Consider the following 13,534-nt stretch of genomic DNA (forward strand, 5'->3'; position numbering starts at 1 on the left):
TTTTAAAAAAAACTCCTCATCTCCCCCTGGCATTTTTGCCAATTATTTTAAATCTGTGTCCTCTGGTTACTGACTCTCCGGCCAGTGGAAACAGTTTCTACCTATCCTATCAAAACACTTCATAATTCTGAACATCTCTATTAAATCTCCCCTTAACCTTTTCTGCTCTAAGAAAAGCAATCCCAGAATCTCTAAACTCTACAGATAACTGAATCTCCTCATCCCTGGTACCATTCTAGTAAATCTCCCCTGCACCCTCTCCAAGGCCTTGATGTCCTTTCTAAAGTGTAGTGTCCAGAATTGTGCACAATAATCTAGCTGAGATTTAACCAGTGATTTATGAAGGTTTAGCATAATATCCTTGCTTTTGTACTCTATTTATAAAGCCAAGGATTCTGTATGCTTTTTATTTATAAAGCCAAGGATCCTGTATGCTTTTTGAACAGCTTTATTAGCTCGTCCTGCCACCTTCGAAGATTTGTGTATATGAAGCCCCAGGTCTCTCTGTTCCTGCATCCCCTTTAAAATTGTACCATTTACTTTATACTGCCTCTCATTTTTACTTCAAAAATGAATCATTTCTCACTTCTCTGTGTTAAATTTCATCTGCCAAGTGTCTGCCCTTTTCACCAGTCTGTCTATGTCCTCCTGAAGTCTGCTACTATCGTCCTCACTGTTCACTGCATTTCCAAGCTTTGTGTCATTTGCAAACATTGCCCCCTTTACCCAAGTCCAAGTCATTAAGATACATCAAAAAGAGCAGTGGTCCTAATACCGACCCCTGGGGAACACCACTCTATACTTACCACCAGTCCATAAAACAATCGTTCACCACTGCCCTTGGCTTTCTGTATCTCAGCCAATTTTGTATCCACACTGTCACTGTCCCTTTAATCCCATGGGCTTCAATTTTGCTAACAAGTCTATTATGTGCCACTTTATCAAACGCCTTTTGAAACTCCATATACACAACATCAACCCGCTTCATTATTACATCGAAGAACTCAGTCAATTTAGTGAGACACGATTTGCCTTTAACAAATTATTAACCCATGTTCTTCCAAATGACAATTAAATTTGTCCCGAATTATGGGACATAAAACGCACTGAAAAACACAGATTACCTGGTTATGTATCTCATTGCTGTTTGTGCGCAAATTGGCTGCCACATTTCGCTACATTACAACAGTGACTACACTTCAAAAGTACTTCATTAGCTGTAAAGTGCTTTGGGATGTCCTGAGGTCGTGAAAGGCGTTATATAAATGTGAGACCTTTCCTTTCCTTTATTGGTACAATCAATGCTGTAGTGGGAAGGTACTTATTAATCAGAATGCAACTATATTTTTACTTCACAACATTTTCTGGTTATTAGTTGAACACTGAAAGTAGTGAAATCTGTATATCTTCACTAAATTTAAAGAATCTGCCAATCAGGATAGCTCTGGACTCACTCTTCTCTCCTAATGCCTGGTGCAATTTATTTTAACACCTCTTTTTGTTTTGGAAGGAGAACAGTACACAGCTGCGAACAAAACTCTGGTTTTCATTTAACTTTTAAAAACTTAAAAACGCGCTTGTTATTCTGGTGTCTTTCCACTCGTAACATTGTTTTTTTTTTAAAGCTCCGATTTTGCACCAGTCTATATATATGTGAAAGAAAAGCCTCACTGTATTGGGAAGGTTGTTGGGAAAGCTCAGTTACTGGACAGTTCCATTCTACAATCCTGCAAAAATGTTGGCTTCCAGCAAGAACACAAGAGCAGAATTGTCTTTGTCGTTCTTTTAGTTAAATGTTAAAAAATTGTCAGGCCATGTGCAATTAGTGACACCACTATTAGCACTGTGTGAATGATCAAGTCGCTGTGCATATTTGCGAGCCACTTTACCAGACAGTAATGCGGTTTTAAAAAATAGTATAGTTGCATTCCGATTAATACGTACATGTTGACATACACATAATAAGCACGATACCAACCAGTTCTGCATGGTGAAGTCAGCTTTTACATCGATTGCCCTTTAGTTCCATTTAATTACAGTCTTTTTCAAATAAGAAAAATATCTTTAGAAACATAGAAACATTGAAACATAGGAGCAGGAGTCGGCCATTCGGCCCTTCGAGCCTGCTCCGCCATTAAATATGATCATGGCTGATCCTCTATCTCAATACCATATTCCTGCTCTCTCCCCATACCCCTTGATGCATTTGGCATCTAGAAATCTGTCTATCTCCTTCTTAAATATATTCAGTGACTTGGCCTCCACAGCCTTCTGTAGTAGAGAATTCCACAGGTTCACCACCCTCTGAGTGACGAAATGTCTCCTCATCTCAGTCCTAAGTGCCCTACCCCGTATCCTGAGACTGTGACCCCTCGTTCTAGACCCCCCAGCCAGGGGAAACATCCTCCCTGCATCCAGTCTGTCTAGCCCTGTCAGAATTTTATACGTTTCAATGCGATCCCCTCTCATTCTTCTAAACTCTAGTGAATACAGGCCAAGTTGACCCAATCTCTCCTCATACGACAGTCCTGCCATCCCAGGAATCAGTCTGGTGAACCTTTGCTGCACTCCCTCTATGGCAAGCATATCCTTTCTTAGGTAAGGAGACCAACACTGCACACAGTTTTCCAGGTGTGATCTCAGCAAGGTCTTGTATAACTGTAGTAAGACATCCTTGCTCCTGTACTCAAATCCTTTTTATTATTCATCTACTCCAATAATTCAAAGCGCATATATGGTTCATAGGATTACAAGATATATGGCACAGAAACCGGCCATTCGGCCCAACCAGTCCATGCCGGCGTTTATGCTCCACTCGAGCCTCCTCCCGTCTTTCCTCATCTAAATCTATCAGCATTAACCCTCTGTTCCCTGCTCCATTTCCTTGACATCTGTGCAGTTGTTGAGATCTAGGGCTTTAATTGTCTTTGGTGGTGTACCGGTGAGTGTGTGTAAGATTTAATCATGCTCTATTTTGACATTGCTGTCAGCCCATTTACTTTACATGGATTAATGATGCTGTTAAAAGAGTGCAAAATGGAATATTACATTAACACACAAAATTAAATTGCTTTGAATCAATGACATGACCAACAAGTTTGGGTGCCCATGGAAAGTCTGTTCTGATGTTGCAACTTAACATTGAAACTGTGGTTAATGAATTGCGTATTTACCCATATTTCTTGCATATGAGAGATTTATGCAGTAGGTGAGAACAGAATAATCTAATGCGAGAACTAAGAAATATTGTAAAAAAAAATGCATAATGATTAATTAACAAATGAGTCACTATTTGACTTACCGGTAGGATCTTATACTCCAGGTTATTTTATTAGAGACAGGGCTTTCGAGCAATCCTGCAATATCCTGTTAATAAATTAACAATCATAGTTCAGAGGAATTTTGAGATGGATTGCTGGCAAAATTGATATTGGTAAAATGTTCATTCAGCTTTATCTATTTTCTTCATAGTAACTCAAGCAGGGATGGCACAAGGATATAATAGGTGTCCCGACCCAGGAGTTCCTGAATGGGGTAAAAGAATAGGTTTGGATTTCAGGTAAGAAGCTCCTAGATTGCGATCAGCAGGTTCTGTGCAGGCATACATTTGTCATTTGAAATATTTGATCTGTGCAATTACTTTGGAACTCTTTCAAGATTACTTCTGATGCAGGGCCTGCTCACTTCATTCAAGACGCCAACAATGCAATAACTGCAGATAAGTAAGGTGCCAAATATTTTAGGTTGAACGTGTGAAAGACTGATCCACATTACTTCCACAGCAAGCTGCACTACATTTGATGAAAGAGTTTGGAACACTGTAGAATATATCGTTCCCGGTGCTTTGAGTCACTGTCTTTTTTGCACCTTTGAAGATGCGTTCAGACTCCTAAATGTTTCAGGAAAAATTTGCAGGACCAAATGCTTCAATGTTAAAATTTAATGGATATTAAAGAATTTCATGATGTTCAATTTTCTTTGCATGAACTGCATTGAAACAATACAAGTTGTGCTGTGGTGTTAACACAAATATTGTTTGAATGTGATTTCCCATCATTGGCCAAGGGTGATTTTCCAGAGCACGAGGGAAAAATCAGAAAGTGAGTGAACCTCTATCACCATCACCAACTTTCTAGTGGCCAGCAGGAGAGTATCAGTGGCAGATACATGGGAACAGATCATCGGCCTGTCCTTCTACAGTAGAAATGGGGCATGGCAAAGAGAAGTTTTAGGGGGAGAAATAACTACAAACGAGAAGGACGAAGATTGTTTTGGCCCAAAAATTGCTGTAGAAGGCCAGCAAATGACACACACTGTACGATAGACTTGACCTTGCCCGTGTAATGTCAAACTTGACCTTGCCCGTGTAATGTCAATGATATTATTCCCTGCAAGTTGCTGGGAGTGTGAGAGTGGAAACTGCGCGACGCCCTCTACAGGGCATCTGGGATCTGAGTGAACCCGGCAAGTGCAACTGTGCCTCTCCTTAATCAATCGGTTTGAAGGATTCTGAAATTAACAGCGCAAGGACTGAATAAGGAAAAAGTAAGTTAGAATAGTGAATTCAATGTCAAATCAGGTACAGAAAAAGAAATAAATAGTGGGAAAGAAAGATTGGAATAAGAGAAAGAGAAAAAAAGAGCCATAAAGAAAAAGTAAAATACATTTTTAAATATTTTTTTAAAATCTCCATCAACAATTAAAACCTGAAGGAATGAGACTGCACACTTGTAATAGTTAATTTTCGGTGCCAGAGAAGTTGACTGGCAGTAATTAAAATGTATCATGCCATTAAAAGGCTACTTAGACTAAATTGGACATTCTCTGGTGAGTTTATTTTCTATCTACCATGCAAGGACAGAAACTTTGCACCACTCAATGCATTTGAATGGGGAGCCAGACAGCGAGATGCCGTTTTCACGAAGCTATGGTGGAGCAGTGCATCTCGGACAGCAACTTCCGGATTTCCTCATTTAATCGCACATCTGCCCTCACCTGAAGTTGCTGTGGCATTTGGATAAAAGTAACGGCGAGTGCTATGAGCCATGCCATTATTTTGACAGCAATTTTTTGGGGGCCAGTACAATTCTTTTAAAATTTGGTTTGAAAATTCTGACAAAAATCCTCAGAAGGATGATCTGATGCGAAAAACTGTTGAAAAGCATCCCCAACCATTCAAAGCACCCAGCTCTGGAAACAAAAACCAGAGATTGAACTATAAAGCCCCTGCTGGCCGATCCTTTGTTAAAGATTTGTAACTTTAAGATGGATTAAAACACCAATATTTGTAAAATGGCTGCAGTTCAGTTGCAGCTTCTATTTTTAACCCTTTTACATTTAAGGGTTGCAACATATGAATAATATCAATTCCATGATTCTTCAGTAAAACACAGCTCATTGTTGAAGATTGCTGAGCATAGATTGAGTGTTAACCCAGGGAATGAATGATAAACAGAAAGTTAACTGTGTGGAATTAGGTCATGTTCACTCCCTTTTAGCTGAAGAGCATCCTTTTGCCAAAATGTATATCGGCATGTGAAAGTGGGGAAGGGAGATATACATTTGTAATTTACAAGAATATACTTGCCATAGAGGGAGTGCAGCAAAGGTTCACCAGACTGATTCCTGGGATGGCAAGACTGTCGTATGAGGAGAGATTGGGTCGACTAGGCCTGTATTCACTAGAGTTTAGAAGAATGAGAGGGGATCTCATTGAAACGTATAACATTCTGACAAGGCTAGACAGACTGGATGCAGGGAGGTTGTTTCCCCTGGCTGGGGGATCTAGAACGAGGGGTCACAGTCTCAGAATACGGGCTAGGACATTTAGGACTGAGATGAGGAGAAATTTCTTCACTCAGAGAGTGGTGAACCTGTGGAATTCTCTACCACAGAAGGCTGTGGAGGCCAAGTCACTGTATATATTTAAGTAGGAGATAGATAGATTTCTAGACACAAATGGCATCAAGGGGAATGGGGAGAGAGCAGGAATATGGTATTGAGATAGAGGATCAGCCATGATCATATTGAGTGGCGGAGCAGGCTTGAAGGGCCAAATGGCCTACTCCTGCTCTGATTTTTCAATGTTTCTATGTTTCTTCTAACAGGGATTTTCTGATTTTTAAATTGGGTGGCTGAGTGAACCACCTTTTCAGTTCTGGTTTGAGTCCAACCAAAATGGGAGTGAAAGCCTCCTCTCTGTTGCCTGCAAAGTTCTTTGGTGAAATTTCTAATGTGCTTTGACCCATAACATGAATCTGCCTGTCATTTTGCCTTGATTAACAGTGGGCCCTGTTGGTGATATTAGGAAACAAATGCTCAATGTGTTAATGTTATATGACATTCCTGTCTGCTATTTTAATGCAGACAGTAACTGACTGATTTGAAATAGACTAATATCTCTGTTAAAACAGCAGAATGTGCTAAGCCCGCGGCAATATTGCCTACAATTATTTCTGGGTTTAAATTCACTCAAGCGACCATACAGGTGACTAATGTGGGAAGTGGAAATAGTAAACTGATTTAGTAGGGCATTCTCTTCGGAGGTTCGGGGAGATTGTTCTGACTGAGAAGAAAAAGATTTACTCAGCATTTAAATTGTGCTGCACCTGACCTGGAGGGGTTTGTTACTGGCACTGGGTTCTCAAAGTGATTAAAAGTTCATTCTCAGGAACTTAACATCCTCACCTTAAGAAAGACAACAATTCATCAAAAAATATCAATATGACAATAATAACTTGCATTTATATAGCACTGTTAAGATCGAAAAAATGGGCATCGAACCAAGGAAGGAGATATTGGGAGGCGAGACTAAAGGCTTGGTCAAAGAAGTGGATTTGAAGATGGAGAGGGAGGCGGACAGGCAGAGTGTTTAGAGAATGACATGCAAATAGCTGAAGGCATGGCCGCCAATGGTGGGACAAAGAGAGGGGAGGATGCGCAAGAGGCCGGAGTCAGAGGAACGGCGAGTTCGGACAGGGAAGGAAGTTGTAGGACTGGAGGAGCTAACAGAGATAGGGAGGGGTAAGGCCATGAAGAGATTTAAACACAAGAATGATAATGTAAGGGCTAGTCTGAGATTTTACGGCTGCTTTGGGCAAAGATAGAGGATTAATGTGTATGAAGTTGTAGCAGTGAAATAACAAAATAAAATGATAAATAAAGAGAAATATCGGCCCGGAATTTGCGGTCCTGATAATGGCGAACTGGCAGCGTTTGCCGTCGTTTCGCCTTTGAAACTGACAGCAACTTCAGGACTCAGTGCCTGCGCAGCCTAACCCGGAAATCCTGAAGTTGCCGTCTGTCATTCACTGCTCCGACACAGGCTGCGTTGTTTAGCACCCCCCCCGCACAGAGCCGGCAATCAGTGAAATCTCTCAAACCATGGAAACTGACAAAAACTTCGGCTCCTCCGTGGTAATTACGTTATTAAATTCCCCATTAAAAGTTAGACCCAAAGGGATTAGCTGTAACAGTGGTTTTAACAGCGTATTAACTGCTAAACAAAGGTTATGGCCCTGAAAAATAATTTAAATTTTGTGCAGTGTCAAATTTATCCATAAAAATTAAAATTTTTAAGAAACTTAAATTAAAAAAAAACTTTTTTTTAAACTTTGTTCATCTTTATTTCAGGTTTGCCTTTTCCACATGTGAGAGCCCCAATCTTTGTTTTGCTCTCTGTAACATTTTTTAAAAGTTAGAATTTTAAGAACTTGCTCACTTTCTAGTTCGCTGTCTGAGAATTCTGCATTCTGATTGGCTGCTTAGACTGCCTGTTGACATCACAGCAGCTCGCACTATGTGATTCCCACTATACTACAGGAAACGTTGTTGTATTCGGCACCGACAGGACTGGCGTGTTGCCGATCTATCAAAACTGCCGGACATACAAAGTTAATGTTGAAGCATACGGAGGTTTTCATCTCCGTATCTGACAACAAACACTGTTGCTTAGCAACAGCTTCTAAAGAGTCGGCTGCAGCTGCAAGCGTCTCTAGCTGAAGCTGTTGCTATAGCTACAGACCTTGCAGTGGCTGACTGGGAAAAAAAAACGAGATCTAAAAAAACTTACAGAAAACGGCTCCTGATTTTTGCCGTTAGATCGAGTATTCCGGACATACAACCTCCGGATAAACCAAAGTTTCCTGCACTACGTTGATTTGAAATATGCGTCAGAAAACTTCTCGACACAGAGAGCGTGAGATCTTTGTGGGAATCTTACTTTGAGGTCAGCAGTGAAAGCCTTTGCTTTGCTACTGACCGCAAATTCCGGGCCTACTAAAGAACTTTCATTATACAGTAGCAAAATACTGCGGATACTGGAAATCTGAAATAACAACAGAAATGCTGGAAACACTCAGCATGTCAGGCAGCATCTGTGGAGAGAGAAAAACAGAGTTAACATTTCAGGTCTGTGACCCTTCATCAGAAGGCTGTAAAGTGCCTAATCGAAAGATGAGCTGTGTTCCTCGAGCTTACGTTGAGCTTCATTGGAACAGTGTAAGAGGCCGAGGACGGAGAGGTCAGAGTGGGAGTGGAGCGGAGAATTAAAGTGACAGGCGACCGGAAGCTCGGGGTCCCCCTTACGGACTGAACAGAGGTGTTCCGCAAAGCGGTCGCCCAATCTGAGTTTGGTCTCCCTAATGTAGAGGAGACCACATCGTGAGCAGCGAATACAGTTTACTAAATTGCAAGAAGTACAAATAAATCGCTGTTTCACCTGGAAGGAGTGTTTGGGTGACTGCTTTGCGGAACACCTCCGTTATTTAAAGGGATCATGAACTACTTACAGGTTAGCTGCTGGATTATTTCTTCTGGCTGCTGATGCAATTATGCATGTATTTGGAACTTTCCTACACTTGGCTAAAGTTTGAATCGTCTACAGGGAGTGGTCTGGCTGGTGCTGAAGTACTTTTCTGTTTACTTCAAAGCTTGTGCTGAAACAAGTTGCTTCCAGACATGGGTGGCCTGGTCGGGCTTCCTCTGGGAATTGAGCATGACTGGGAGAATGAAGAGAGGCCATGTAGAGCAGGAGAAGCTGCTAGAAGAGGGAGGAGGAGGAGGGGGAGAAGGGCTCTCAGCAGGAGGCCATATACACTGAGGGTCTTTAGGGAGCAATTATCTTACCTCAACTTCAGCAAGGACCAATGCATGAGATGTCTTCGCTTCACAAAAGATGTTGTGATTGAAATCTGCCAACAGCTGCAACCACAACTGCAACCTCAAAGCAGGGCAAGGACCATATTGCCTGTGGCTGTCAAGGTGACCGTGGCTCCTAACTTTTTTATGCATCTGGCTCCTTCCAGGCTGCTGCTGGAGATATAAGCAACATCTCGCAGTTTGTAGTGCACTGCTGTACAAGGGACATCACTGAGGCTCTCTATGTACAGAGACACAGTTTAGTCTCATTCCCTTTTGCTAGAGACAAGCAAACGGAGTGAGCATGAGGGTTTACTTGGATTGCAGGCATCCCCATGGTGCAGGATGCCACTGATTGCACACACATTGCCTTGCGTGCGCCTCATTTGAATCCAACCATTTTCATGCACCGAAAGGGATTCCACTCCCTTAATGTACAGCTGGTGTGCGACCACAGGCAGTGCATCATGCAGGTGAATGTCCATTATCCTGACAGCAGTCACGATTCCTTCATTCTGCGGCAGTCCTCTGTGCCACCTGTATTTGTCCCCAATACCAAATGTCAGAGGCTGGCTACTGGGCGACGGGTTATCCACTCATGACATGGCTCATGACTCTAGTCCTGAACCCACGCACCCGCGTGCACAGCAGGCCTACAATTAGAGCCATTCTGCCACAAGGAACCATCAGCATCCTCAAACAATGCTTGCACTGTCTGGGCCGCTCTGGAGGAGCCCTGCAGTACTCAGCCGAGCGGGTATCAAGATTTGTGGGGGTATGCTGCATGCTGCACAGCCTGACCATTATGAGGGAACAGCCCTTGCCACCACCTTTCAGGCGAGAAGCTCAGGACCATGAGGAAGTGGAGGAAGAGGAGGAAATAAAGCAGGAAGTGGAGAAACAGTTTGAGGAACGGAGGCTACAACGTAGACGGCCCCATTTTGCCCAGGCTCAACGTGATCAAATAATTAATGAGCGACACCACTAACCTCAACTATACCTCGCCATTCACCAACAGTTCCACGCTCCTTACCTTTCCTCTTTAACTGACCATCTTTCCGACGACACAAAAATAAAAACCACCAGAAAATGCACATTCCAAATGAATTTTATAAATTCAAACATTATATAATGCATACAAAAATAAACTAATCATCCTTGTGCCTTCCTTTAGTGCCCGTCTTCCATGTGCCTTTGCCTCTCCCAGTGCTCCTCTGAGGTGATTTCCCAGTGGCTGCAGCATGGGTGGTGGAAGGCTGCTGACCTATTGAGGAGATGCTGGCAAGCTAGCACCTGCTGATAGCGTAAGAGGAAGAGGCTCGTGTGGAGCATAAACTCCAGCATAGACCAGTTGGGCTGAATTGCCTGTTTCTGTGCTGTACATTCTAAGTAAAGGAAGGAGCGACTGAACATGGTGGGTCTCTATAATCTATAAAGCTGGAGAGATAATATTTTCTTTTGAGGTAAGGGATATATTCATGGCTACACATTTTTTCAAAAATAGCCGAGGGAGGTAATTGGAACAGAATGTACTCTTCCAGTACACAAATGTTGATTTGGTCCCAGTTAATTATGCTGGTGCAATTCAGAGGTCGGAATTTTCCCTTAAAAAATGGGTGGATTTTGAGCGTGGGGGCAGTTAAAATGTTAAAAATGGGATTCCTGACCTGATCCCACCTGCTTCCAGTTTAGCCAGAGGCAGGACAGGGGTGGGGGGTTACCTAAATTTAAATATTGTAATGAGACGGGAAGCCTCTTTATTCCCCTCCATTTTGTGTTTAACTGCCTGTGGATGGGTTTCACACAATTCGTGAAACCTGACAGTTAAACCGATGCGGGGACCGCTGCATCCAGGAGGTAAGTGGTTTTATACCTACCTCCTGGACCGAGAGACCCTACCTAACCCACCCCCCGCGATCGGAGACCCCCTCATGAGGCCTCCGATCACCTTCCCAGGCTCCACCCCTCCCCCCCCCTCTTTCTAGGGTATGGTGTTCTGGACATTGGTACCTCACCCAAGTGGTAAATCCTCATATGTGAGTCGAAACAGTGAGGTCCTGATTTTAACCGCCCTAACCTGGCAGAAACTGGGCAGGGAGGGCCAGTTAAAACAATAACATTTACAACCACCGGTCTCTCTTCCTTCCCACTGTGTCTCCATATTTACCTGCTCTTTTGAGCACGCAGGCAGGACACCCACAGGAAGGAAGCGGGGTCCCATTTTAAACATGCAGATCAGCTCCAATGAAGTCATCAGGACCCGGTCTGCAATATAAACCTGAGGCCTGAGCAGGGGTGGGGGCAGTGTCAGCTCCCCTGTCGGGCAAAACCTGCCGGCAGCCATTTCCTGGTCCAGAGGCGGCCCAGAAGGTAAGTTTAAAATTTATTGTTCAGGTTTTCTTCAGGGGCAGGATTGCTCCTCCGTGCCTCACAAGGAGGCCTTGGGTCTCCCTTGTGCCAGGCTACCACCCGCCCCACGCCAAACCTATCGCAGCAATACCCCACTCCTCCGATTGCGGCCCTGGCCTCAGAAAAGCTCCCTTCTCCCAATCGCAGCTGCGACCTAAGCCTATTCCCCCACCCCCACTGAAATGCTACCCTCCCCTCTCCCAGTTGCGGCCCCGAGCTTAAGCCCCTGCCAGCTGTCAGGCGGGAGACTGCAGCATGTAATTTAAATGAGGTCCTGTCATTAACGTCGGCAGGGCCTTTATGTCCCGGGGTCTTGCACCTGCTACTGCGTGCCCCACCTCCCTGTTAATATTGGGGCCAGAGTGTCAGCAGGCTACTTTACAATCGGCGCATCACAGCTGAGCCCAATCCTGGGCTCACCTAATGTCCATCTACATAGAGCGGGAACAAGGACCCTGGATGATTTTCCCATGCTTAAGCCAGGGGCATTGAGGCCAATTGTAGTGCTCCAACTGTTGCCTGGCACAGACCAGGAATTAAACCTGGCTCTTTCCTGCTCTGGATGGCTCAGCTACTCACAAGTTTAACTGGCGGTGCCATTGGGAGAGTCCTTTTGAAAGATGTTGAGCTGCTGGCAGAGACACATGGTTACAGGGCAAACATTTATTCCAATCCAGTAAAGACACTCCTCATAATACATGGGCTATAAAAGCCCAAGCTGATTGCTTATCTGGAAGACATTCTGTTGCCAGAAATATATTCTCACCTCAGCCTAACAGATGGACTTTTTAAACTACAGGGAGACCAGATGACACACACTGTGGAACTGTTCAACAGAAAACATCAATTGCCAGAAATTGCCACATCCATATTCCATTTCTAGAGAAGAGATCGGTAAAGTTGAGTGATGTTTAATCCCTTGGTAGCCGGCATGTCCCTCTCCTTTTGGGAGATAATCTTAAATTTCGCCTGCCATTGATTGAAGAAATGGGACATATTCTACTCTGTTTTTTTCAAGGAAAAATAGAAATCTTGGATGAAATCATGTCACGAATGTTCAAACAATTATTACAATATCAGCTTTTAAGACATGATTTTTTTGTTCAAATCTCTTGATGGTGGTTTCTATAACTGGCTTACATGCCTTAGGATGTGAAATCTATGTATCTCTTTGCCCTTAATGTAGCCTGGGTCTAACAATTACCCAATTCAAATAAATAATGCGAAGAGAAATCCAATCTATTTATACTTAAATAATATATAGGTGGAAAGATATTAGGCATATATTAAAAAATACAAGGCAACTATATTTTATACATAGGCTGGCAACTAACTGCATTGTCAGAGGTGCATGTGTTAACCAATCTTCAATCCATGCGAATATATTACCCCCAATCCCACACGCCCTGATCTTGTATAACAATCTCTTGTGTGGCAACTTATCAAATGTCTTCTGAAAATCCAAATATACTACATCCACTGGTTTCCCTTATCTACCTTGCTAGTTACACTGTCAAAAAATTCTAATAGATTTGTCAAACACGATTTCCCTTTCGTAAAACCGTGTTGAATTTTCCATAATCATATTGTGATTTTCCAAGTGCCCTGTTACCACGTCCTGAATAATAGATTCTAGCATCTTCCCTAGTACTGATGTCATCTTAACTGGCCTATAGTTCCCTGTTTTCTCTCTCCCTCCTTTGTTGAACAGTGGGGTTACATTTGGTACCTTCAAATCTACGGAGACCGTTCTAGAATCTCGGGAATTCTAGAAGATCAAAATGAATGCATCCACTATCTCTGTAACCACATCTTTGAAAACCCTAGGATGTTGGCCATCAGGTCCAGGGGATTTGTTGGCCTTTAGTCCCATTAGTTTCTCCAGTACTTTTTTTAAAATTACTAATATTAATTACTTTAGAATTGTAGTTACAGGAATAGACCATTTAGCCCCTCGAGCCCGGTCTGCCATTCAATGAGATCATGG

General features: G+C 42.9%; 1 protein-coding gene across 1 annotated transcript in view; it reads left to right on the forward strand.

Moving 5' to 3' along the window:
• Positions 1-13,534, forward strand: part of csmd2 (CUB and Sushi multiple domains 2) — an 807,040-nt gene that overhangs the window by 68,970 nt on the left and 724,536 nt on the right. Inside the window, exon 3 of the mRNA XM_085962435.1 lies at positions 3,472-3,559. Within this exon, the coding sequence (XP_085818561.1) occupies positions 3,472-3,559 (88 nt within the window). The remainder of the gene's footprint in view (positions 1-3,471; positions 3,560-13,534) is intronic.

This window comes from Somniosus microcephalus, chromosome 20 (genome assembly GCF_052327205.1).
Source record: "Somniosus microcephalus isolate GS21.2 chromosome 20, FLI_Smic_1.0, whole genome shotgun sequence".
In the NCBI taxonomy this organism is placed as follows: domain Eukaryota; kingdom Metazoa; phylum Chordata; class Chondrichthyes; order Squaliformes; family Somniosidae; genus Somniosus; species Somniosus microcephalus.